This window comes from Pterocles gutturalis, unplaced genomic scaffold (assembly GCF_000699245.1).
Source record: "Pterocles gutturalis isolate BGI_N339 unplaced genomic scaffold, ASM69924v1 scaffold1405, whole genome shotgun sequence".
Classification (NCBI taxonomy): domain Eukaryota; kingdom Metazoa; phylum Chordata; class Aves; order Pterocliformes; family Pteroclidae; genus Pterocles; species Pterocles gutturalis.
The window spans coordinates 39,784-66,648 of record NW_010145473.1 but is presented as its reverse complement, the minus strand read 5'-3'; the positions used below and the strand labels follow the sequence as shown (position 1 = coordinate 66,648).

Genomic DNA, 26,865 nt, shown 5'->3' with positions numbered 1-26,865 from the left:
TTATGATTTTTTTCCATTCTCAAAACACTTGGGAACATCATGATCTCTAAAAGATACTTTCTGCAGCTAGCTAGATACTCCACCTGTCAATTTATTTCCAGCTGTCGCTGCACTATCTAACATTGGAAAGTGGGATATGAGTTCGAAGACGTAGACTATTCCAGAGAAATGATTAGAGAAGATATGCCTAAGGAGTGAATATTTTTCATGTAAAGCCATAAAAACTTTTACTATCAATCGTTAAGTATAAAAGAAGCCAGGGAAACATTGTCAAAAATCAGCAAGCAACATAGGAGCCTTTGCTCCATTTTTACAGGCTAAGTCTCATTAAAAGTCATGCAAATATGGTTCCCGACTTACTTAGGCTCCAGAATGGAACTTAGTTGCTGAATCAGTTCAAAATATTGAAAATTTTACCCAACAAGAGGAATGGTTGTTCTGTAATATGTTACTTTTATTTTGGAGAGGGGTGCTTCATTCAGACAGAAAACAACACAGTTCTATCTAAAACATCAGAGTTTGCATCTCATCTAGACCACAGTATTAAATCAAGTGTTTGGTTCCCAGAATAAAACATGAGAAACCCTTAATCTTAGCCTTTTTCTATTTTAAAAGAATTCAGGGTCCTTCAGGGTTGAATTTGCTATATTTTACTCAGTTGAACTTCAACGAATTCAAAAGAATATTAGAATTATCTTTGAAGGAGAATTCCAAGTCTTTGTCTGTTTGAGTTGTTTGGGTTTTTCTTTAATAGTGGACTGTTAGTAAGTACATAAATCTAACAAATTCAGAGCTTTTATAAAAGACATTTGCTTGTCAGGTAGATGCACAGGTCATCCACAAACTTCGATTGCTCAAAATTTCCTAGCTAGGATGTATATACACAAATGTATCCCTGTGCGGTAAGAGGATGCTCCCATGCAGGAATGTGTGGATCAAGTTAAAGCTTCATCAAAGCAACACAAAACAACCAGTCACCAAATTATTGCTGTCATTTGGTCTCAAATCAGAAACTAGCTGGGGTACTCATCTTTGCCTCTAGCATGTGTTTCAAGATGCGACAGAAATGTTTCATGTGAGTTTGATGCAGGTTTAAAAGTTTCTCTTTCTGTCCAGAGTGATAGAAAGGAAACTGTGTTTTCTCTACCAGTTCAGAGCTTTATAGTCATGTTAAGGTGATAATGAGCTCTGTCTCCCAAAAGTAGCTGTGGGTACTCTTTCTGAAATGGAAAGTTAAACATCTCGAGTGATGGTTCTCTTGATAAAGAAATTCTAAAAATTGACATAGACTTTCATGGCCAAATAAACAAGATTTCTTTCTCCTTCTTTGTTTATTTTATTAATTATTATTAATACCTCAAAGGCTTCCCCCTTAAGCTTCAGAATACTGTTGTCTTAAACATATATTTAACTTTGAACTTTGAGTCTATGAGTTTGCTCAGATACCTCCATGAGGCTATGCTAAGACTCTAGTGGTTGTATTTGTAACAGCACAAGAAGTGCATACTGTTGTCTTAAACATATATTTAACTTTGAACTTTGAGTCTATGAGTTTGCTCAGATACCTCCATATGAGGCTATGCTAAGACTTTAGTGGTTGTATTTGTAACAGCAAAAGAAGTGCACAGGCTTATCAATCACTTCTGTAGGTTAATTCAGCTTTCAGACAACAATTGCCACTCCTCCTTTTGCAGATCTTAGCTGGCTGCAGTTCTAACAGTACGAGAGCTCAGTGCTTACCTTGGGTTCTAATTTGGATAATTACCTACGTAAAGTGTGTTCTTTGTTTATAGATATCCTTTCCAGTCTTAATTCACCTGCCCTATTTGGGGACCAGGACACAGTAATGAAAGCCATTCAGGAGGCTCGAAAAATGCGAGAGCAGATCCAAAGGGAGCAGCAGCAGCAACAGCAGCCGCATGGTGTTGATGGAAAATTGCCCTCCATGAATAACATGGGTCTAAACAACTGCAGGAATGAAAAGGTAATGTCTCCCATTGCTACACAGTCTGTCATTCATTCTTCTTTTCCCTGCAAATAGCTTCTTGTTTTTATATAAAATTTCTTTTTAGAGCTTTTAGCCATTTCTGATTTCATGTTAAATACACCTTGTCACTTCACAGTGCTGTGCTACAAACTTCTCCATGTTTACATGACAGCATTCAAAAAATCAGTCCTGTGCACTCATGTGATTAAGCTGTATGCGTGCATATGACAATATGGAAAATGAACTGGTTGAAGTTTGTGGTCACTAGATTTTGAATTGTGCTTTTGAGAATTATTGGATTGATGAAAATGGCGAAAAAGGCCAGTTATGTACTAGCATGGTTGAGTATTACAATGCTGTTGAATGTGTCCGAGTGTGCTTCAATCTGTGACTCATATGCAACAAACTAAACTCAAAACAGTGCTTTTGGCTCTTAGTTTCAATGGGAACTTAGAGATCAAAGTTCTTTGTTGAATCTTGGATGTAGTTTCCAAACACTACAATGAACTGGGGCGCTACAGTAAAACAGTAAATGAGAGAAGGTGGTGAGAGAACATGACCAGCATTGGACTGAGCAGGACATCATTCAGCTTACCAAACAGCAAGCTGGGATCATAACTGAAGGGTGAAGAACAGTTCTATCATCCAAACTTTAAGGACCACTTAGAGGACAAAGAATTCTCTTGGAAAATTATTTTTTTCACCTGCTCTGTAGCCTTTCTAAGGTCTACAAGATCTGCTCCAGGAGCAGGTATCTGTGTGTATAACAGAGCCAGTGAACACTGAATCAGGTAATCGGCTGAGCTATAAGGCAGCCCTTTTGCTGAAGAATGCTTCTCTGTTAGCTTCCCTAGAGGTGGCTTACACTGCAAAAAATACAGCACGCAAGTTACTTTTCACCACTGACACAAAATCAGTTATATACCACAATACAGTTAACTAGAAAGGAAAATATATTATCCCAGTAATCACCATAGCATTGGCAAATAGGAACAGTTATGATGCAATTTAGTAATGAATGAAAACTGACACATTCATTAGCCTATAAAGCAACTAGTGTTTTAGACTATTTGCTGAAAAAAAAAAAAAATTGAAAACCAGGTAGCTTTCAATGCTTATAATTCATTAATGAAAATTCAGTGATATACCTGTATATTAGAGGATAGGTTCTTTGTACCTTGGTGGGGCAGGGGGGAAGATTATATTATATTCCAAAGACTAACAGGAATTTTCAGTCCAGGTTGAGTATAAGACTCAGCAGAATATTAACTATATCTTAAACCATTTAATTTGATTATACTATGATCTTGTCTCAGCCCATAAGGGAATTCTCACTGAGTAAGTGGATTGTAGCAAGGCACAGAAAGGCAAAGAAATGTTGTAAACAGAGCCATCAAAGATTGATACATACCTATTAATCTACATTTTGTATTTTTGCTTGATAGGTTCTTTATAGTACTCAAAACAAGAGAAAGGCTCAGTGTCTATTAAAAAGATTTGTTCAACTGTTACCACACAGGATTAACAATGCTTTTACAAGTCAAATTCAGAGGCTAATAAATATTTATGTCTGCTAGTGTTAGTTTAAATATCAGCATTGAAAAACTCATTTAATACAGATTGATACTATGAAAAAATATAGAAATTCATAACTGAGCAAGCAGGCCATATTCAGACAACACTCTAATTGTAAAGTCAGTGTCCCAAGTTCTAAAAATAAAATAAATGTCACACCCATGATCAGTATTAAGAGTTCATAAAATTATGCTTATTTTAAAATATATTTTATGTGTTTCGGTGACTTGACATTTAAAAATATCTAATACACTATAAGGGCTATTAAAAGAATTCTTAACATTTGATTTGACTTTGAAAAGAAAGTATAAAAAAGGCATCCACTTACTTATCAGGTCTGCTCCCTGAATATTTTCAGTACCATGTTTACATCTTGTATTCGGTATAACAAGTTTCTATTTCATACTTCACCTTTTAAGGCAGAGTCAGTAAATATTTCAGTGAATAATCTGAAATTTCTTTTTTATGCCGCTTACTAGCAATACAGAATTGCTGATAGATACACATGCAGGAAGAACACAGATTGATGTACAGCTTCCCGATTGAGGTTATACATCAGGCAGTCAGAGGAAATAAATTTTTTTTTGCTTGCAAATATAGCAGAGTCAATTGGAACTCTTTAACAAATATAAACAGCATCATTCTCAGATGCCATCTTTTATGGGGAGACATTTCATGGTAGCACGTGCAACTTTTAAAACCTAAGAATAAAACGGCAGCAAGGAAATCTGTTGTTAAATCTCTCGGTGCCCTTATATAATCCTCCTGGGTTTGTTTATTGTAGCGTGTACTATAGAGTGAACCATTAAGGCAGGAAAAAGTTGTAATATGTACTCTAGCCTGTTATCCTTGTTCTGTAGATGCAAGAAAAGTCAGGGTTTACAAAAGAATGGGATATAAATCAGTCATTTAAAATGATGATATATCCCCACTCTCTGTCCTAAAGAAAATAAAAGAATTAAGTCAGTCATGAATAGTAAGGGAATGTATTTATGTTTTATAGCAAGTATGAAATACATTAAACCCAGAAGCACCCTTTGCACAAACAGAATTCTAGAATACTCGTCTTTCCCCGTTTACCCTCTGCCTTTCAATTTTTACATGACGATATATTTCTTTTACTCTAAAAATGATGGGCAGGATGATCAAAATGGGGGGGTGATCACTTCAATTAGAAAAACATAATTTTGAAATAATTGTGTGCCGAGAAGATTGTGTACAGTTTCTGTCATAATCCCAGTGAAGCTTTGATAACATAGTTGCAATTTTGGATTGGTTTCTTTTGAAGAATCAGGACCCTGTGTTTTCAGGACCAAATTTTCAGAAATTGCCTTCAGGTAATTAGACTTGTATAAATGAGTAGCTAGAAGCTGGCACGAGAAAAAGATGACAAATTAATTGCCTGCAGCTGGTTTAAAAAAGCTATTGCGTTCTGGTCAGTTGCTGGTCTTCAAGTTCAGATAGCTGGTAATAGTTTGTTGTGCAAATGATTGCGCTTACAAAATTACGTACATAGCTTCAAAGCCTGGGCTTAGGCCTTTTTGAAAATGTGTCATTTACATCTCAGAAAGCTTTGTATTTGGTTAGAGACACAGAATTGAAAATTGCCTCTGTTCATATTCTGCTGTTGAAAAAAATCTCCTACAGAGCTTTAAAAGCGCTCACAGAGATTCACTCATCAGAAAGACCAAAACAAAAACATGCAGCACTCTGGCACTGTCAAACTTTGTCATTTGCTAAAGCATTGAAGTTAGGCTACGCTTTTGAGATTATACCATTCTAAGGACATCTACAATTACGGAGTTTTTTCAGTTTGTGTGCTGGGTTAGGGTAGGCAGGTAAGCACCACACAGCCGCTCACTCGCTCACTCCCCTCAGTGGGATGGGGAAGAGAATCAGAAGGCTAAAAGTGAGAAAACTCATGGGTTAAGATAGTTTAATAAGTAAAGCAAAAGCTGTGCACACAAGCAAAGAAAAATAAGGAATTCATTCACTGCTTCCCATCAGGAGGCAGATGGTTAGCCATTTCCAAGAAAGCAGGGCTTCAGCACATGTAACAGTTACTTGGGAAGACAAATGCCAGAACTCCCTCTTCTCCCAGCTTTTATTTCTGACCATGACATTACATGGTGTGGAACATCCCTTTGGTCGGTTGGGGTCAGCTGGCCTGCCTGTGCCCCCTCCCAACGGCTTGTGTACCTGCAGCCCACTCGCCGGCAAGCCCGTAGAAGAAACAGAAGAGGCCGCGATGCTGTGGAAGCACTGCTCAGCAGTAGCTAAAACACCCCTGTGCTACCAGCGCTGTTTTGGTCACAAATCCAAAACACAGCACCATGTGAACTAAAATTAACTGTGTCTGAGCCAAACCCAGTACAGTGCACTCAAGGCAAAAAGTCATTATAGCAGAGCTGACGTTTTCTACTCCAGCTGGTGCTGATCAGGTGTAGTCTGAGTGAGGAAAGGGAAGAAATAACTGCGTCAGTGGTTTCACAGAGTAAACAGAAACACTGGGGAAGGGGAGAGATTCAGGAAAATCCAGAAAATAGGCTACAGAGCTCTTTCCATGTGATATAGGCAAAAGTAAAATCATACAAAAATCGGCTTTGTTTAGAGGATATGACTTTTTTCCAGTCAAGCCATGTTTACCTTCAACAAAAAAAAGAGTACTTAAACAAAATCTGTGTTGCTAGAGCTACTCATATTTATTTTATTTATTTATTTATTTCAAACTAGCATGATTGCCTAGAAGATTTGCTTTGATTTAAGGCTTTAAATGAACCTGAAAATGCTATATAATTTATAAGATAACTGACATTATTTTTAAAAGGACCAGATCCTATATTTTTTGTGCATAAGACAAAAACACTTCAGAAAATCTTTGTAGAAAAAATGTAGGCAGAAATGTGTTAATCTCATTGGAGAAAAATGTATGAAGTCAAGACAGAACGTATACCCAATTAATAATCACAACATATCTGCTAGACCCAAGGATATACCGCCACCTCCCCATTTACTTACCCACAAAGCATATTCATTGAGATCTGAGAGGAAGCAGAATTTAAGACAAAATTTTTATGTTTATATTCCATTCCCACTCTTTATAGGTTTCAGGCAATTGTGTATTTTTAATAGGAAACCAGAATTAGACCCCAAAATAAATGCCATGAGTCATTGCCTACTTCCTGGGAATTATGGTACTTTAGCACCTCTTATAATGAGCCTTTTATTTCTTTTCTTATTTCTAAATCAAAGTTTTGCAAGTTGAAGCCACATAATTTATCCTAATATAGACCACAGTTTGTATGCAAAATGTGTACATTTGTATTATTTACCCTTGAAGATGTTACAGTCTATTGATCAAATCCGTATTTAGGCACTTGGATTTGACTTGATAAGCCATAACGACCCCTTTGGAGGTGTTATGGTCTGCTGTATTTAGGGACTGTTAAATATGTGGATTATTGACACAATAGAGTGTAACAACTCCTCTGGAGCTGTTACGCTTCATCATGTATATGAAGCTACTGCACATGCGTACAAACTTTGCCTGATAAAAACACTTCAGGAAGTCTTTGTAGGAAAAGTTACTAGTCATGCATGATCTCCTTTCGACTGCCTCCAGCCCTGCAATGACTCCATCATTGTATTGCTTTTTCTAAATGCAAGCGGTACTGGATTATGTTGCCAAAAGTTTTTTACCAGTTTTTTTTCTCTCCATACATTCAGTATTATAGTAAGAACTTCAGAGGCAGGAGTCACACTGTCTTTCAGCAAGTACAGGGTATTTCTCAGACAATCACCAAGAGAAGCTCCTTGTTATTAGTATCCTTCTTATTTGTAATTTCTCAACTCAGTTTAAAAGAAGTAAGCACATAGTTAAGAAAATACTCTTCCAGTGCATCCTGCATTCAATTATCTTTTCTCCTTTTACCAGAAGTAGTCATGAACCCCCTTAAATTGAGAACATGAATGAATTGGTCATAAAGGCCGCGTGGATTTTTATAAATCTTTATGCATAAGTGGTTTAGATTTGCAGGGACCGATCTATTCTCATTCACTTTTATCTTTTAAGAAAAACTTCTTATATTTTCTTTTTCATTTAGTTTCTTACAGAAGAATATTTCTAACTGTTAAATAAGAGGTCAATGCTTATATTTCAGTCTGCTGGGAGACAACAAAACTGTAAGCATTTTCAATTGGATCTTTATTTCTGTTGGTGAAATCTTCATTGTACTTGTAATAAAAGGGCAAATGCCTCCTAATTAGGCCAAAAAAATGGATAGCAATATCAACAACAAATAACTTGCTTTGCAAAGTTATTACTTTAATAATGGTATTATCTTGATAGTCAATATACCAAGTTCTGTTCTCACTGCAACTTAAGGAATGTCCCGCTCCATATAGCTTATTTAGGCATAATTTAATTTAAGTTTAAATATTTATATTTTGATTCTATAATAGAAAATTTGGAACTGTATAGAGAGAAAAAAGAAAGACACATTTATTTAAGGAACTGTTGGTATGGTCTCACTTTCTTGCAAGAATATAGGGAATTTATTCAGCTCAGTGGGAGTGTATTCCATCTGTCTAACTGGTTTCCACAAAGAGACACTGCAACTGGGAAACTGTTTTTCCTGAATGCGTCATTCTGCTCAGTTGACAAACCTTTCCCTGGGGAGTTTCTGAGATGTACAAGGACACATAGAGACAAGCTCTTTACAGTTCCATCATTTTATAACAGATAAATGACTTGTCTAAGTTAAATGCCCCAGAATAGGGAAAAGTTTGAAATACAAATCCCAGCAGTCCTCATAATTCTTACAGAAGAAATGTCCTTTATACTTTACTGTGAATTTGGCCAATTTAGTCATCTGCTTGTGGCTGTAAATAATACATGTAAGCATGTAATTTTTTTATATTAGGTGTTCAAAGTTAACTTCCTAAAGCCATAATTGAGCACCAGTAGTTTGCTCTAAAAACCTTTATTAAAAAAAAAGGAAATGAAAGAAATACAAAAATATTTTGTTCCAAAATTTTTTGAAATTACAGTAATTCTGCAATTTCCTCGTTAGGCTTAGGGCTTATCATAGCTACATGAAAAATGTGCCTTCATTTTGTATCAATTGCAATATTTCCTTAATAATTTTGAAAGAAAAATAGTGACTTAAGTAGAAATTTTCTAAAGTAGCTGCAATGCAGGATCCTAAGTTTCAGTGAACTAGCTCTGAAAATTTTACCCCCCAGGCAGACAAGCAGATTTGTGACTGTGTATACAGTAGCAGTCTATTTTCAGTGAAATTCAGCAGTTTTGTATCCTTCTCCAGCACTTCTTAAGATAATTTGGACAATTCAGAATTTCAGCTGATGTAATACTGCCCCCTTTTATTAGAACTGGAAAACATGCTGGATTTCAAACATTTAATTTTGTAGCTGGAGAAATTTTGTTTATTTATGCTTTTCTTCCAATATTTGAAATTGTGTGACAGGATAAGATAAAGCATAAAATCAATATAAGTCTATAGGAAGGAATGGGAGGAAAAAAGTAGTGATTCCAAACAACATTTTTGCAGGGTGTATTTAGTGTGTTATGACTGGGCTTCCTAGGCAGCATATCATGCCAGGGAATCCCCTGCAATTTTTTCAAGAAGTTCAAGGTGTTGATGATTTTTGCTTCTGTATGAATTTCATCATCACGTGTGCTTGCACTGGTTTTCTAAATCAATGTATTTATAGGATAACAGTAGGGCACAGTGAGCATTGGGTTGTTTTTTTCTTTTTTGGTGATTTTTTTTTTTTCAGTTGTGAGGTCTGATCAGGAATTAGATGCATCTTTGAATAGCTGAATGATTTTAATATCTCTCAGACACAAGTGTTGCAGTGAATTTATCTTTACAATTAGAAATTTAAAATGTAATTTGAAATTAAATTCAAAGCAGAGCATCTGGGAATAAAGAAATTAATCCCTGGGTCTCCAACCATATCTTTTAAAGAGCAATGTTTCCATTATAAACAAACAGGGAAAAAAAAATCTGACTTTCAATATAACGCTGCAGCCTGTACTATATCACAAACTTTTGTAGATATTGCAGGAAGAAAGATATTGTAGATATTGCAGTGTTAGAAATTGTACCCATACTTACAGAAATGTTTTATCTGATCTGTATGTATTCAGTGAGGAAGGTGATGGAAGTTGTAACTGCACATGCACAGAGGGGTCAAATACAGCCATCACACTGGTACTCAGATTATAAGAGTTATGGGAGGAAAATACCATTGCTAACATTAGCCTCTGTAGAAGAATATAGCTCCATTACCAAGGCCAGGTTTATAATGGGAACCAGGTGCAGAAGGCTGTGGGTATGAAATCTTGTCAAGTTTGTTCCTCAAACTCAAGAGATAGAAATATTAAAGCTGCTCATGAAACGTTAACTTTCTGTCTGTATGTAATATATGCTTCAGCCTTTAATTGATCACATGCTATGGCTCAAATACTACTGTTTACACCTAAATATTCACAGTCATGCCTACCAATATACCTACTAATTTTTTTTTCAGATTTACTTTGTATGCTATGTGTAGAAAGACATAAAAATAATGTATTTGAAATTTACACATAAAAAATACATGTTCACTGAAACTGTGGAATTGACAGTGAAAAGACAAAAAGAAACAGTGCAAAATCTCTGGCATATGTAGGTCATCTAAATTTACAGATTTAGCTTTGGCACCAGCTTACTATTGATAGTTTTGCACCTATGGAAGAATTTGCTGTGCAGACCTTTGTTTTTAAGCATTTTGCTCAATTGCCTTACTTTCCAAAATTGTCTTGATAAAGTTGGTATTTTGTGCATTTCTGTTGCTGTATATTAGATGTGCAGTTAAATGCTTAGTGCCTCAAATTATGTAGAGGCTGATTAAAATAAAATCCAAATTATTTATCTATTGATTAAATTAGCAAAGTCAATTAATTAAGTGAAAAATATGCAATCTTTGCAAAGTATAAATAATGGAAACTTTATTGGACCATAAATTAAAAAAGAGTTTCACCAGTTTGATAATGATGTACATATGTAAGAAATTAAACAAAAATGCATAAAGAACCTATATGAAACATTATTATTTGAATAACTATATGCACATATACAGGTGTGTATGTGTATATGTATATATATTCTGTATAGTGAAGAAACTTTCCATATTAGGTGAAGTTTTAAAGTTTATCATACTTCCAGTCCAATCACAAGAACAATTGTCTATAAAATATTATTTTCAGGATAGAAACCAGCACACTCTTTTGGTGTTAATAGCTATTTTTGCATTTGGGTACTGGCTACTAGAGTTTTTGCCACTACCTATGCTTAATAGTATTCTCGTATAGTTGCTGACCACAACTACTTTTTTTATTTCTGTTGTCAGGGCTACTTGAACGGGTTGCCCAGCTGCAGGTTTTAGACCTCATTAATAATGATGATGATGATAATAAAAAGGGGATTTGGCCCCTTTCTTCTCTTGCCCTTCCAGCTCAAGAAAAAAATGCCAAATACACTGCTTTTTCACTTGCATGGGGTATTTCCTGTGAAAAGGATAAAAGCTGTGCCCTATTTCAGTCTTTTCCCTTAAATCTTGGAGGAACAAAAAATCCCAAAGGATCCCCAGAACTAGATTAAAATCAGTCCCAACGGTGAACATTGAAAAATAGGCACAAACCAACAAGGATAATTTTTCCCAAAGGATGATGTCTTGCCATAAAGGATAGTGTCTTTGTGGTGACTGTAACAGCATAATGATTGTTTGTTCTTATGTACAATACATTTCCTAAGCTACTCAGGAGACTTTGCAGATGTATACTGAAATGTATTCCATGTTTTTATGTGCTTCTCCACAAAACAGTAAAGATGGGTTGGATATTATTGTTTGAACATAAATTTGCTAGGACAGGAATTTATTCATTGATTTAAACTATGGGTCAGAATGGCAGCTGCACAATCCTATCATATAACTTCTTCAGTTTTCCTGAGAACTACCGAATGTATTTGCATATAATTTCACTCTTAGATACAGGCAGAGACATCCACAAAAGTTACTGCCACAAAAGTTACTGCCATTTATTTCCAAGCTCTGTGTATTCCTCTAAGTAAATTCACACCAAATGCATCGCCAACTTAACTGCAGTAGATTAAGTAAGCAAGGGTAAATTGGGATTACTTTCTCTGATACTTCATTACTTTCTAAAATTAAAAATGTCTCCTGTTTCTCAAGTATCATTAGGCTGCTTCAATAGGTATGATAAATTGAAATACACTCCCTGTTGTTGGCGGGTATTTATTTAGCTGCCTGTTGGTGGGATTATACGCTACTTTGTGCTGGTTTAACTGTTTTGCTTCAAACAAAAGAAAAAGCATGCTAGCAGGTAAAATTGTCTTCTTTTATCTCATGCAAAACTTGAGCAAATATTGCAAAACGATATTTGCAAATGTTTGTTTGAAATCTGATTAATGGAGTTAGACCATGCTTATTCCTTCCTTTGTTTTCACAAATACTCATGCAAGCATATTTTTAATTCTATGGGTGTATTTGCGTGTGAACATGGACATTTGGGGACAATCAGGCATTTGCTGTTTATGCCCAAATTGCTCACCCCTTGTTCATAAAAAACGGAGGCTTGGATGCAGCACCCACTTCAAACTCCATGCTGCCCAAATGAGGAATGCGGTATCGGGGAGCTTTTCCAGCCTCTGATACAGTGTCAATGCTAATTATAGATCTTGACAGCAACTCTGTGAACTCTGCAGCAATTTAATCCAGGGCTCCTGCAGGCCTTGCTGAACTATGCCTTACCACTGCCATCTTTTTCCTACCAGTGGTATGCCAGAGGCAAGTTAATCGTTTTTTCTGTGGTGTTGAAGCTAATGGATGCAGGAGTTGATTTCAGAAGGCTTTCCACTACCTGGGAGGTCTTTTGGCTGAGAGAATTCCCAGTTGCTTTTTTCAGGTAGTTTAGGGCAATGTTGCAATACTTATCACTGAGTCAGGCATTGAAAACTATAATTTATCTTAGGTGACCAACAGCAGCATAAATCACAAGCAGCAAACTATTGAGCATTTAAGTGCACGGTTCATGTACAACTCAAAAGTTAGATTGTTAGAACACTTACAAGTTACTCATACCTGTATAGAAATTGCTGATCCTTCAGGGGTAGTTTGAAACGATAAGAAAGGTTTTATTTGTTGGATAAATTGTTCACTGCACATAGCTTGTCCATTGGTAGTCACATAATACTAACTCCATAAACAGGTCTATCTCGACTGGAAATGTGTAACAGGGTAATAAATGATATTCAACATCAGATTACTCGTACTAAAATCATGTTCAAGTCATAGTAAGCTGTTATAACACTACTTAAAACCTAAAGTATGTCTAACCCACAAGCTGAAATTGCCCAGCTTACATCCTGAAAATCTACAGACAACATTAATTTCCCAGTATTTCACTTTTATGCCTGTGGCCTCTAACATGTTGCAAATGCTTCTATAAGAAAGGCTGGAAAAACATATCACATTTCTGTTCTCTTCCACTTGCTGACATTCATTAACTGAGGGAGAACATTGAGACAAGGTTTTGGAAAGATCTCCTCTTCACCTCCACCCGTTCCAAAGCAATTTATTGAGCAGCCAGTAAGAGAAGTGGACACTTGTGATTTAATGTCAGGCCTGTGTCGATCAGTAGCTGGGTGCATGCTTTCACTGTTATCTTGCCAAAGGCTTTATGAGATAGCAGGCACTGGATGCATTCTTATCTCACTGCCATTTTCTTTGCATCCTTGAGTTAAATTTCTAAGTGACTGTGTCCTTATATGGCTCCTATTGAGATGATCTTTTTATATACATACAGATTCTTGCTTAGTACATCCTACTTTTGCATGGTTGTTCCCTTCCATTTCTAAAGCACAGAAACACTCTTTGTTATATTTCAGATGCCAGTACAAATAGAAGCCATCATTGGGAGGATGTGCATTAGAACTGTACACAAAGTGAGTCACTGACACATCACAAACTGTAAAACTTCTTGGTCTTTTTTTTAGGTTGCCAAAACATTCAGTTGCCAGCTCCTTGCCAGAATTCTGTTCCTTGCCTTATGCCACTCAAGCTCTTTGAATACTCGGGAATAAAATTAGGGTATCTGGCTGCACTCTTCCTCCCAAAGGATTCCCCTTTATCAAGGGATTACCTGCATGACCTATGCATAGCTCCTGTATTTTATTCCTCAATATCACACTACAGATCAGACTACATCATGACAAATATCTCATTGATTAAGCGTATGTCAACTCTATGTTTCCTTTTCTGAAATGCCCCAAAACTTATAAATACAAGAAAGTTATTTTCCTGCAAAGTTTTGCTCCCACCCTCTTTCACCCAAGGTTTATATTTTCTCTTTCTTTCCAAGGAACAGGCTGAGCTAATAGTCACAGTTACAGACTGACAGTACATAGGCTGGGATACCTATCAGTCCTCTGCACTGAAATAGCATGCTCTGCTATGCAGGATTTCCATTCCATTCAGTGCAGAACCCATCCGCAGTTTATCAGTATATCCTCACCATCATGTACGGGCAAAAGTAATGAACTGCAGTATGGAAAATTTGTAGTGCATGTGTGAATTATCCTATAAGGGAAGGAGATGAAGCGTACTATTTGCTTGGTTTTTCAATTGATTTCCCTTTATCTCCATCCATGCCATGTTACTGTAGCTACCTGGCAATATGTGTTATGAGAACATAAAGAATCCAGTTTAAAGGGGGAAAAAGCACCCAATTTCCTGTTCATGACCCCGTTTAAGTTCTCCTAATGTAAAGCATTTGCTATGTGGAGGATGCCATTCAGCACGTGTGCCTCTCTGAATGAGGACCCACACTACTTACTCATCCTTCAGCTGTTCAAGGCTCCACTGGTACAGTATCAGGAGTGCCCTTCATGTGGTGCAGACTATGGTTTAGGTAGTGGAAGTCTCTATCATTCTCTTATCATGAGCAAGAGGGAAATTTTCTTGCAGTGTTTGCAATGATCTGCTAGGTCGGGTCTCCTTTCCTTTTGTCGCTGCTGCAGCTCTTCCCTGCTGCTTATCCTCACTCTGCTTTTGCTGAGGCTCTTGTAAAGTCTCATGAAAACAACATCGTCGTATTGCTGTTGTGTAATTAATAGAACAGCATGCAATTTCCACAGTAGAATTCCCACTAACATCTTACATGGTGAAAAGTGAATATTACTTCACATTTTTTTGCTATATAGTGGGTATGTTCTTTATGCAGCTGCATTCTTGTTGCTAAATCTGCCTTGGATTTTGGTTCACAACTCAGCTAAACATTGAACATTTTCCATAAGCAAAATACACAATTCATCACGTTTTTGATTGCTTGGAGGTGACAAAGGAATAGAGATAAAATTGAAAAATGCATTAGAAGTTAATTAGTCACATTATTTTTTTCTTTAATATTTCTATTTTGTCTATGAAGAAAGAACTCATTTAGGATCAGTCTCTTCTAGGCTGTGCTTTGAACCAAACCAAAGCAGGTATATTTCCTGAGATGAAGATCTTTAATAGATTTGAAAGGCAAGATCTGTCTAGGTTTCACAGGCTGCCCCTCCAGTGCAAAGAGGTTCTCAGCAGCCTGGGCTGCAGCTCACTGCCTCCTCAAGGAGGTAACTATTTCAGCAGCTCCACTGTAAAAGCGGCAAAACATGGCTTTGAAAACAAAAAGTCTTCCCTCCTCTTTTTTTAAACTGGGACGCTTCACTGTTTCAGTTTTCAGCATGACCCCATAAAGTCAGAAGATTGAAACGACTGTGGACTGTTTGTGTTGGGAACCAGTAGGCTGGAGGGTGAGGGATGGGACAGAGCTTCACTGCTGTGTACAGTGTCCATGAAACTCTGCTTTGAATGTAACACAGGGTGGGAAATAAGAGTAAGGGAGGGCATAGATGGGAATATGAAGATCCTATAGTTTGAATGGTGGCTATACAACCAGATAGCTCCAGAGTATATAGCTCTTCCTTTCCTTCTGGCAACATCCCTTTCAGTTCTCCCAATATATAATCATTTTAAATTCCTCTTATGTCTCTGTTTCTCAACCCGAAGAAGCAGCAAACCTGAGCCTTGCTGTTTGCATTCTTCTGATATCAAAGGCTCCTACCCCACTGGGGCCCTTAGCCATAGGAGAGGCTTGAGGGAGGGGGAAGAGATGTTTTTCCTCCTCCTTAGCTGTTCTACCAGATTGCGGGGTAGGGACGGGAGAGGGAGCAGACAGTAGGTTTTAACATTCAGAATGGAGGCTGGGATGTGACTGATGCCTGAGCCTGACACACTGCTATTCATCACTGCTTTTCTTAGCTGATGTGGCAGTGGGGTTGGAGCTGGGTGGAGGTTAGTGCCTGATGATGCAGGGCACCCATCCTCTCAGGGAGTCAGGGAGAGCCTTGGTCAGTCTGTTTTTGCACAAGTCCATGCCCTAGAGATATCTTGTCCCATATAACAAGCAGTAGAAGGATAATTTTCTTTATGTTTAAAATCTGTGTTAGAGATTTACAGGAAGTATTTATCTATTCTTCAAATTAGCTGAGCAGGAGAATTAGCTAAACAGAGATAGATTTAGAGATCGGCACAATGCAGCAAGGCTAAAAAACTCTTTCCATCTGAATTAATGAATTTCAGACTGCTTTTCATAAACTAGTTTTTCAGAAGTCATCTGTGAAGGCTTATATAAAGAATTTTTAAAGGTAACTTAATGGGATGGCGAAAAGGTTTAAAATTATCTACTGGGGCTGTTGCAGGAGATATTAAATATTGATTTATCTTGGAGTAAGAATCATACTAAAGAGTGAGGCTGGTAGTCAGATCAATTTATCTGGAATACAAACTGTATGGCTGTGTTTAGTACAATGTCAACATGAATCTTAAACAAGTAGATGTGAAAGGTTGAGCATTTAATCTAAATCAATTGGCTCTCCAAATCTTCAATTAAAAAAAAAACCTTAACCATTCAAACTGAACTGCTCCTAAGTGTTTCAGGTGGTTTATTTTAAAAAATGCTTCATTGAGTCAGTCATACTACATCATAACCCTCTCCTGTGCATCTTGTTGCAACTAGGAACAAAAATCCACAGTCCAAGGCTTTTCCAAATCTTAAGTTTTTAATACTTCAAGTTCTCTTGAAAACCCGATATAAATCGTTCAAGTAATCTGGCAAATAACACTGTAAGTAATTTTCTGCTACTTGCCACTGCTACTGCACTGCCAAGCTTTTGGTCATAATATAAAAGTTGGCTCAGATTGTACTTAACCAACTAAAACTGATTATGTTCCCTTTTCAGACCTAAGTAGACACCAGCATGCCAACTAGTGGTACTGGCTAAAATATTTTTCGGCATGTATACATGTACATAGGTCTCCAGTAGGAAATACTGTCCAAGTGTGACATCAAAGCAGTATGTCTCAGATAATTTAAGTGTAACATTTGCTTTTGTTTGTACTGTTTTCTTTACACATATTCACTAGACAAGAGCAGAGCCTTTAATGTTCCATGACTGAAATATCCATCAAGCAGATTTACGGCAGAGGCAGTGTGGCATAACAGCCAGTGGACTGGCATAATGCTCAGAAGTCCCAGGTTCAGTTCTCAGCTTAATCATTGACTTTCTGGATAACCAGAAGATAATAATTTCCCCTCTCTGTGCCTGAAGATACCACTAGCAACCTCCTTTTAAAAATTATTTGTGTACTACTAATGTGCAGTCATAGGTATTATAATTGTCCACATATATAATAGTAAAAAGCTCCAAAGTACTGATTGCTTCCCCAGGACATTATTCTTCTCTTGCCTGTAAGACATAGCTAGAAAATATGATCGCAGTTACAAAGTATACAAGTATACAAAAGAGTAAGGAAGGTATGAGACAGGAAATTCCTTCTTACAGATTGTATTTGTCTACACAGCAGCAAAAATCTTCCATTAGAATGAAGTGCTGCAATATTCCTTCAGTGAATCGCATGAACTTTTCCATGTATGTCATCTAGAGTGGATGAATGAGCATGGGCAAAAGCGAGAAAAGGATCATTTTAAATGCAGAGAGTAGTAGGACCCAGTCTGTGCTTATGCTGAAAATGAGGTAAAAAATAGGTCTTAAGTGGGATGCTAAGTGGCTAATATGCTCTGTGGGTGAAACCGGTACTTTTGACACTCCCATTCAAGATTAGTTGTTAAGGTATAAAAACATTTCCTAAACTCTCTCTGTTGCATTGAGCTGAAGAGTACTTTAATGGATATCTTATGTGGGTAATTTGAAACAAGCTTTTCATGATAAAAACAAAACAAGGTTTATAAAATCATTCTACTTTAAATGAAAAGCTAGAGAATGGATTTTTGCCAGTACCATTAGGTACAGATGACTAGCAGTTTTGTCTTTGTATATTGCAGCAGTAAAACCACATAATTTTTTCAGCTCATGGGTATTCATTTTGCATTTAAGATGGTTTCAGGTGTAAGGGTTCCCAGATTCTACATGAAAAAAAATGAATAGCCTTCAGTTATCCTTTTAAAGTACGCTCTCTCTTGCGTTATTTTGATTCCTACTTCCTGCATGGAAGAGTTACTCCTTCCAAGAGATGTAAATCTCTCCCAGTTTCCAGGAAGTACATATTTGTCTGCAGTTGCGCATGTTGGATATAGCAAATGGAGCCTTTATCCTAGTTTATCAGCTGCTTTTGTTTGTTTGTTTTTGTTAATTTTGATGAATTTGTAGTGTTCATAAATCCAGTTTGAGATGCTTTTTCTTGAGTACAAATTTTAAAACCATAAATTATGAGCAACTTAGTTCTGATTGTATTAGAAAGATAAGCAGGTAAATATAGCAATTTCACTGACAGGGAGTTGTCCCTTGGCTTTCAGCTAGGACATTGTTAATGCAAGGTCTTGTCCACTTGCATAAATCCTTACAGGACTGTGCTTTTGGCTTTCTATTGTTTTATTCCTAAACAAGGATTATTCTTCATACCGAAAGGCCTTCAACCTACCTCTCTCAAAGGGAAAAATGAGTAATCAAAAAGAAGGAGAAAGCATCTTTTTCAGCCTGGAGAAAAGTTATTTAATTTTAATTCTCAAATTCAGTGTAAACACTGAATAAGAACTACACACTTTGGCCCTGATTCAGTGAAGTGCATTACTCCAGTCTTAATATAAGCACGTAAGTATTCTCCTGGAGTTTAGCAGTGACTGCCCATGACCATGAGGCCTCTGTTGGAATGGAGTGAAAGCACTCAGCACCTTACAAGATTAAGGCCTATGCAAGGCTGCAAGAATTTTCAACTCACTGTTTTGTTTTGGCTTTTGAATGAAGATTAAAGACAGGATCTAGTTGAGGGATACATCTATATTATCACAGGCATTACGTACATCATACTTGATATTGTAATCATGCAAACAGTAATCTTGCCTTCCTGACATAAACAGTTAGCAGCACATTTTCCTGAGGCTGAAATAATCAGAGAAAAACATGGCAGTGATGGGGGTACATGAGACAAAACACTGCATAATGATGTTATTATCATTGTTCCATTGTCACCCATCCTTATTCTTTAGTGATACGTTTCTTTTCTCTCTGAATATAACAAAAAAGGCCTGAGCATACACAGAGTAATACATAAGCAGCAATCATAAAATGCAACCTTGAAAAAGTATACTTAAAATGCTACAAAATAAAAAATAAAATCAGATTGATAAATACAGAAAACCTGCTTAATCTGTATATGCATGGCATGCAATTATATATTTACATCCAGCACAAGGCAAGGCATATACTTGAAGACAGTAGCATTTGGTGGGATTTTGTTAACTGCCTTGATTGCATTTCTAATTCTAAATATGAATATGAACATTTAAGCCCAAGTGTCTTTTGCATCGCCAATTTAAACTATTTCAGGTGTCTTCCTGAAAATGGGTTGGATCAGCCATGTCTAGAGGGTGCATTGCTTACAGAGATAAACAAAAGGGGTAGGTAACCCCAGTGACTCATTCAGAGTTTCTGGGTTAGATATCTGTACTTCCAAAGCCCTGGAGGATTTACCCTAATGGAGCTACTGGAATCTGTACTTACAATATGCAACACAATTCATGTTCAAAGATTGCTGTAATAAAATGCACAAAACTCAGATTCAGATTTTCCCTGAAGTTTAGTTCTTTAATTATAAAAATACTTGCAAATAGAGTATTTGAAATATTTGCTTTTAAACCTTTAGAACTGCTACCCACCTGTAGGAAAAGTGCATTTATTGCTATTTGATAACTGATTATTGCATCATGTCATCCATTTTTATCACAGCTTTTCCAGTACTGTTTGATCATGTCACAAAATCTGACATGTGGCTATCATAAGGCACAGTTGAAATGATGGAATGAAAGTATCTATGAGGACATCATCTGTCTTTCTCTTAGCCTTTATAGATTTAAAATCAAATATATATGTGTGTGTGTGTTTGCATGCTCTTGCATTTCCGTATTGTTCATAAAAGAACATGATATTGCTTCTCGAGATGTTTGACCAGTGGCATGTGTGTATGTCTGTGTGTGTTCTGGATTTTTTTAAGACCTCTCTTTTCCCAACTTTGTGTGGAGGGCAGCTGAATTTGCTTTGTGCTGTTGAGGTTTGCAGAACACCGCAATGAAATTGAAATTGGTGACTTCTTTTCTGCCTTTTTTTTTTCCATTCCAAAAAAATTGTTGTGCTGAACCTAGAATAGTTTTGCTGGTTGTTATAAAGCTGTGGCTTCTTGCTAAAGCTGTGTTTTCAGCCTGGAATATATTACTAGATGATTAAGAGAAAAGGAGATTCACAGTTTTGAGGCTAGTAACCAGATCTCTGATATTCTAAATTCTGTTCTGATTCTAATGCATGACAATACGTCTAATTAAATTTAGTCACAAACAGAAAGTTTGGGGGAGCATGCAGATACATGTATGGAAACATGGCATTGTCTAAATTTGGTAGAAGTATTTCTGTACACTTCTATGGCATTTCAATGACTCCATTGTTAAATACTTGGTGAAAGTGGGGCCATAACTGACAAGGTCCAGCCATCTGCTAAATTAAACTGAAGTATAGCAAAATGTATATTATTATTCCTCTGTAGTATTTAGTCTGCTAGAAAAAAAACCATTTGTTTTGCCATGTCCTTAGGCCTTTATCCTTCTAACTCAAATGTTAGAAATTTGAATTGACCATTCTAAAGGTCCAAGAGTAGCTGTTGAATTGCTTCCATTAGTCACTTTACAGCACAGAAAAAAGAAAAAAACAGTCCTGCTATTTCCTCGTAGAAGTGTATGTCAATTGTAATTTGTGTTTATTTTTGTCTGCCTCTCAAAAATGCACATGTATGTGTTTTGTTAAAAGAAAATGTGGGGTTTTTTTAATCGTTGCACTCAGATTTTGTCTAATGACAAGATAAATAGATTTGGTCTATACCATTTACCAGTTCTCCCTTAAATCTAGAGAGCAATACCTGATGTTACAAAACAAAATTAACTTCTCTCCCTAGAAGGCTCCCAGTTAATCATCTGTGGATGTTGGTCAGGAGGGAAGGGAGCAGCAGAGAGAACGAGGGAATTTCTCTTTGACCCCGACAGTTGAACAGCTTACACTCTGGAACACGAGATTTGATTATCTTAGCATGTGTTACTACAAATGTTATTAACAGTCATAAAATTATCCAGCTCTTTTAAAAACAAGTGACAGCCGAAGCTTTGGACTCTTTCTGACCTCTAGTGAATTCTACAGCTGTATTATGCTGTAGTATGTGTAAAGTAGTAACTCCTTTTGTTTGCTTTTCATTTATCAGCTGTTAATTTAATTGATTGTCCCCTTGTTTTTCAAGGACTAATGACTTCTCATCAGTCTAAGGCGGAATTCCACAGTTTGTGTGATTTTTTTTTTGTAGTTTTTTTTTTAATCTTTACATTTTAGTTGATGTTTAATTTTACTGTAGGCTGCTCTATGAATTTGCTGCTGAAACAAAGAGTTAATCAGAAAGTTCTCAGATACTGCCATGCATCATGCCTTTGTGCATGAATAAAAAGTTGGAAACCGCATGAAAGCAGTAGTTGGGTTACCACACAACTGGATATGCTTAAGTCTGAACGCTTCATAACTCTAACTACTGGGGAGTTGCAAACTTATAAATAACCTTGCAATTGGTTAAAACCATATTAAAACCATATGAACAAAGACATAAAACATTTGGTTAAGGGGGCTCAGTAAGTGCAGTAATCCTGTTGAAAGTAATCTAACCAGGGCAGATCCGTAGCTTAGGAGTGCCTGCAAGTGTGGCAATAGTTACGGATATGTCAGTATTTCATCTGTAGGCAGGCATAGTATCCTACTTAGGTGGACATACTCACTATCTGTTCTTCTAATTTTTTCCTTTTAAAAAATATTTTTAAATTCATACACTTATTTTTAAAGGCTAGCTTCAATGCATTGAAGTCTGTTAACTTCTTAGTATGTGCTGAATACTCCCAATAATTAGGGAATTCATCTAAATCCTTCTTATTTGTGTTTGGAGATCAAGATGGCTACTGCTCACATCAACCAGAGGCTGTAGGAATTCTGATTCTTAAAATCAGACTTACAAAATAATTAGCTACAGAGAGTGTTTACAAGCAGTTTGTTTGGGTTTGCATTTATTTATCTGATAAATGTTTTGCCTTTAGCACTCCAGTTTCAAACTTTTTTCGAGACATTTTAATGAAATTGCAATTCTCAATTTTGACTCCAGAACCTGGGTCTTAAAAGTAGAAAGTCCCATAGCAGGACAATCACCATGAAATTCTGTTACTGAACAACTTTGGAGTATTTTCTGCTTGCAATGGTCTTGCATATGTCACATTGTCACGTGGAAGCCAGCTGAGACTTGCCAGTCAGGCAAAGAAATTTTAGTGTGAATTCCCTGTTATCTGCTTTTAATCTGTTTTCAGTTTGCTTTAAGATGGAAGAATATATTTAAAAGGAAACCTAAAGGCTTCTCTCTCTCCACATCTTTTCAAGCAAGCTGTTTGCTTTGGGGAACGGTAAATGTAACACAAATCCGTAGTCTGTGGCAGGGATGCTAGCCCATGCTGTAAGTTCAGCATACAATGATAGCATTGGAATAGTTTATGAAGACATAGGGGGCTTCAAGAACTGAAAAGAGCAGTATGTCGGGGTGAAAATTCACTAACTGTCTCTCTTTGTTTCCTGAGATCATTGAATTCAGGTATTTCACTTACATAAAAAATAAAGTAAGGTCAGGTTGTGTCAACAACATAGAACTCAGCATTGCCTTCATTTGTGCCACCTGTAAAGCAGTGGTTGGAAAAGATACACTTTGTGTCTTGTAATATCTTAAAATACCAGCATTCCTACAATAAATTTGCCTACTTTGCTAATTCAGTTTCTCCAGTTTCTTGGAGCAACACCTGCTGCTAAGGTGTTGAAAACCACTTCTAGACATTTGCCACAGTTCTGCAAAGCCAAAGGCTGTGCTCTTAATTGTAACAATAATGCCACTATTGTGTTTATCTACTTTGCCATCCAAAGAATTCCAGCAGTTGCATGCCTGCACACCAGTAGGATGATTGACATTGTTGTAATAAGGTTAATGTTTAAACTTCCCACCCGTAATAACTGAAATATCCAGAGATAAGGCTGAAAGTCAATTTGTAATTATCGCTGCTGTGCCAAGATGTTGCAAAAGATTCAAAGTGGAGGGTAATTTAACTTTTCAGTCCTAGCACTTAAAAAAATACTAAAAAGAAGGTGAAAAGCTTGGGACGGTTGTGTCTTGACTTTCCAGGAGGGTAAATAAGGTTTTGCGATTCTTCCTTGATCAAACTGGGAATAATTTTCTCTGCATTTTGATGAAAATTTCCTTTTTATGTTTTGAATATAGTGAGTTGTTTGCCTGATGTTTACTGTCCATGGTACATGAAGAGAATAGATCACAGTTAGCAATAACCTACTAGAACATTTAGTGTGGAATAATTCAATTGAAATACATTTCATACATAAAGACAACATGTGATAATTATTTGTAGTCATTCTATCTAAAGTACTGTCCTCAGAAGAAATAATACCCCTTCAGTCAAATGCTCTGTGGCTTTTGTGAATGACCCATATTAATTCAGTTTCTAGAAACTGGCTCTTTAAATTAATGTTGGTAACTGCTTCCATGCTAGACTGTTGAAATAAAAGGTATTACATCATTGTCGAAACATGTCTACTTAAATAAAAAGTATTTGTTTGCAAAAAAAATATATATTTTAAATCTTTTACACAATGATCAGCGTGCATGCCATTTTCCATTTCAGACTAAGCATACATTTCAGATGTGGAAAAAGCAAGCATGCTGAAATAATTTGAGGCATGGGTATAGTTGGATCAGTCTTGGTAATCCAGAAGGGAGGGGTGCCCAGTGTATTATTACATTTCGTATATTATTTTTCAAGAGATGGATGCAATCAGTCATCTTCTCGCATATGGTTTGAAAAAAAATTGTCTTGCTGGCAAGTAAACTGTTATTTAAGTACACAATCCACGGTACTACAGAAACAGTTTTGCCAAACTTGTCCAAGTATTCTCACATCCTTAAAGATGGTATAAATATCATTTATAGCAAGCCGTTTACTTCAGACTATATGGAATGCCTTCCTGCTCCCCTGATCTAAGTGTCCCAGTTTGCATTATGGCCTTTATTGCTTCTGTTTGATGGAGTGATCAGTAAAAATTTAATGACACTATAAAATAATAAAAATGCCATTAATTTACCACGGATCTTGGATGCAGTGGTTGTAAAGTTACATTAATAAACAGAATATTTTTTACAACAAAAAGCATTGTTACGTGGGAACGTATAAATAACACACATAAATTTAAGAGCAATTTTAGTGTTAGCACACACATTATTATGGAATAGCCAATAAGTGTATAAAACATAGTATATAAAATTTTATGAAAATATACTGTGCACATCAAAAATTCAGCTTTTATCTAAGTGCAGAGAAAACCATTATTGTGTGCTTACTGTTTCATTGCTGTTCTTTCACAAGATCACAATTTTATATTTGTTTCTAGTCATTTGAAGTTTGCAGCCTTTTCAGACGTAGGGGCTACTGCTTGCTTTTCCTTTACTCCTTGCTTCACTAAATCATTCTTTTACCTTCCACACGTGAAGAAAGAATTGATACTTTCTGCCAGAACGTGATGGAAAAGTTGCTAATTTAATGTAAAGCTAAAAATAATGCCACAGGGGTTGAAAGGCTTGCTTGGCGACTCTGGAAATAAGGGATAACTATCTAGCAGTCTATCTGTCATCACTGGGGCTGCTCCATCACTGACTGTGATAATACGTGAATATGATGGATGCCACGGCCTTGTGGCTCATAACATTTAACATTCATCAGCTCTCACTAACGGGGGGTTTATAATTTAAATATCTTTATTTAATATGCAACATCTACCTCATACATCATAATTTCAAAGCACTTAGAGAACCAACAGTCCTGCAAGACAGTTGAGCAGACTTTAATTTTTTCAATAACTTTTATGTTTTCTGCATGTTTGTGACTGACAATGCATAAATAAGTGCCTAATCATATCACAGAAGGGAGAATTAAGATTTGGCTGCTAAGAAGAATCTTTTTTCTCTTTGTTTGTTTTGAAGAAGTGATTATTTTTACTGTGTGTTCAACATAGAAAGAAGTACAAAGGATCTGAATTGTGCTGGGAAGAGCTTTCAGTTTTCTGGTGCAAACTCCAGTTGACTGTGTTGATCTAGTCATGAGAAAGGGTTGTCAGCGTCATGTCCTAAACCCTTTTTCTGAAATTTAAATGGAAAAACTTAATGTGACTATACAGTATAAGCTTCATAGCCAGTGCAAAAAATCAGTTCAATATAGAGGTCCAAAATGGTTTTTCCACAGGAAACAAAACACCTCCACTCTCCATTTTATTACAAACTTACCAAAATTTTCTATTAATGTAGGTTAGGAAGGTAGCAATATATCCAGTAGTTGATATACATGCATGCAAATATAATGCATGTATAGGTAATGTATTTGTTAGTGCAGCTGTATATAGCCATTTACTTTTAATTAAGGTATCTCTTTTTTTTTGTTCATATAGGAATATTATGTACAGAATCAATCTTCCTCTCAGTCCTTGCTCATACTAGGAAAAATGTTTATTTTTAAAGGATTTTTAGTGCAAGTAACTGTTCTCTTTAGGATGAGTTCAAGATGGGAGCAAAGGTAAATCCTATAAAAAAGATCAGAGCCTAGTGGGACAAGTGTCCTCTCTAATAATAAATTTCATATTAATTTGTTGTATTTCATGGAGTTATAAAGGCATCTAGATAAAAACATTATTAGTATCGAGGAACATTTCTCTGTTTTTTACAGTTCTCTTTGTCTAAACCCAATGCAAATACTGAATTTTTTTATTATCACTATGAAGATTATTTGCAGTAAAAAAGCAAGCAAAGGAATGACTTTAAAAGGCATTTCAGAGACTTAAATATAGCTAGCTTTGTTGCAGCTTTTTTATGAATTAGAAGGAGGGGGCTATGAAATAACTATAAGTACATCTCCTTTGTTTGACAAGAGCAGGTATTTTCATGGTATAAGTGCTTTCATTTTACTGTTCCTGAACCTTATAATGTAATTTTCTCTTTTCTCCTTCCATGTCAAAATATTGATATTCTTTCAGAAACTTTCTTTTTTTTCTTTTTTTTTTTTTTTTAACAGAATATTTTCTGGTAAAATCAAAGAGAATGAATGACTAGAAAGATATTTCAAATGTGCATATTGATATGTAGCAGGGTCTGTTGATTTTTACGGCAGAGAGCTATTCCTCCTTCTTCTGAAACACACTTAAAGGCTGTTCTTCCAAGAATACTGCAGGTGCTGTATTAACATCCTTAAGAAAAAAGCTTTTAGCGCAAATATTTTGGAAGAGACAATATATGTGCCAAAAGCTGTTTTCTTAGTACTGATCTTTTTTATATCAACTGCAAATCAACCCTTTGCAATGGAATGCAGAATCCTTGACAAACTAATTTTTTATTCTGTCTACCAGTAAAACAGATCTCATCCTAATGATTCAGGTGTATTGTTACATTGCACAACATCTTTCAGTAAAATAATAGGCCTCTGGTATTGCAGTGCCTTTCTGTAGTCACATTTAATTTGTAACTCTCTTTTCTCATTAATTCCTTTGTATATGTAA

The 26,865-nt window shown here is 36.2% G+C and overlaps 1 protein-coding gene across 1 annotated transcript in view; it reads left to right on the top strand.

Moving 5' to 3' along the window:
* SOX6 (SRY (sex determining region Y)-box 6) overlaps positions 1–26,865 on the top strand; it is a gene marked incomplete at its 5' end in the record, with an annotated part of 93,372 nt that overhangs the window by 37,257 nt on the left and 29,250 nt on the right. Inside the window, one exon of the mRNA XM_010085378.1 lies at positions 1,794–1,984. Coding sequence (XP_010083680.1) covers positions 1,794–1,984 — 191 coding nt within the window. The remainder of the gene's footprint in view (positions 1–1,793; positions 1,985–26,865) is intronic.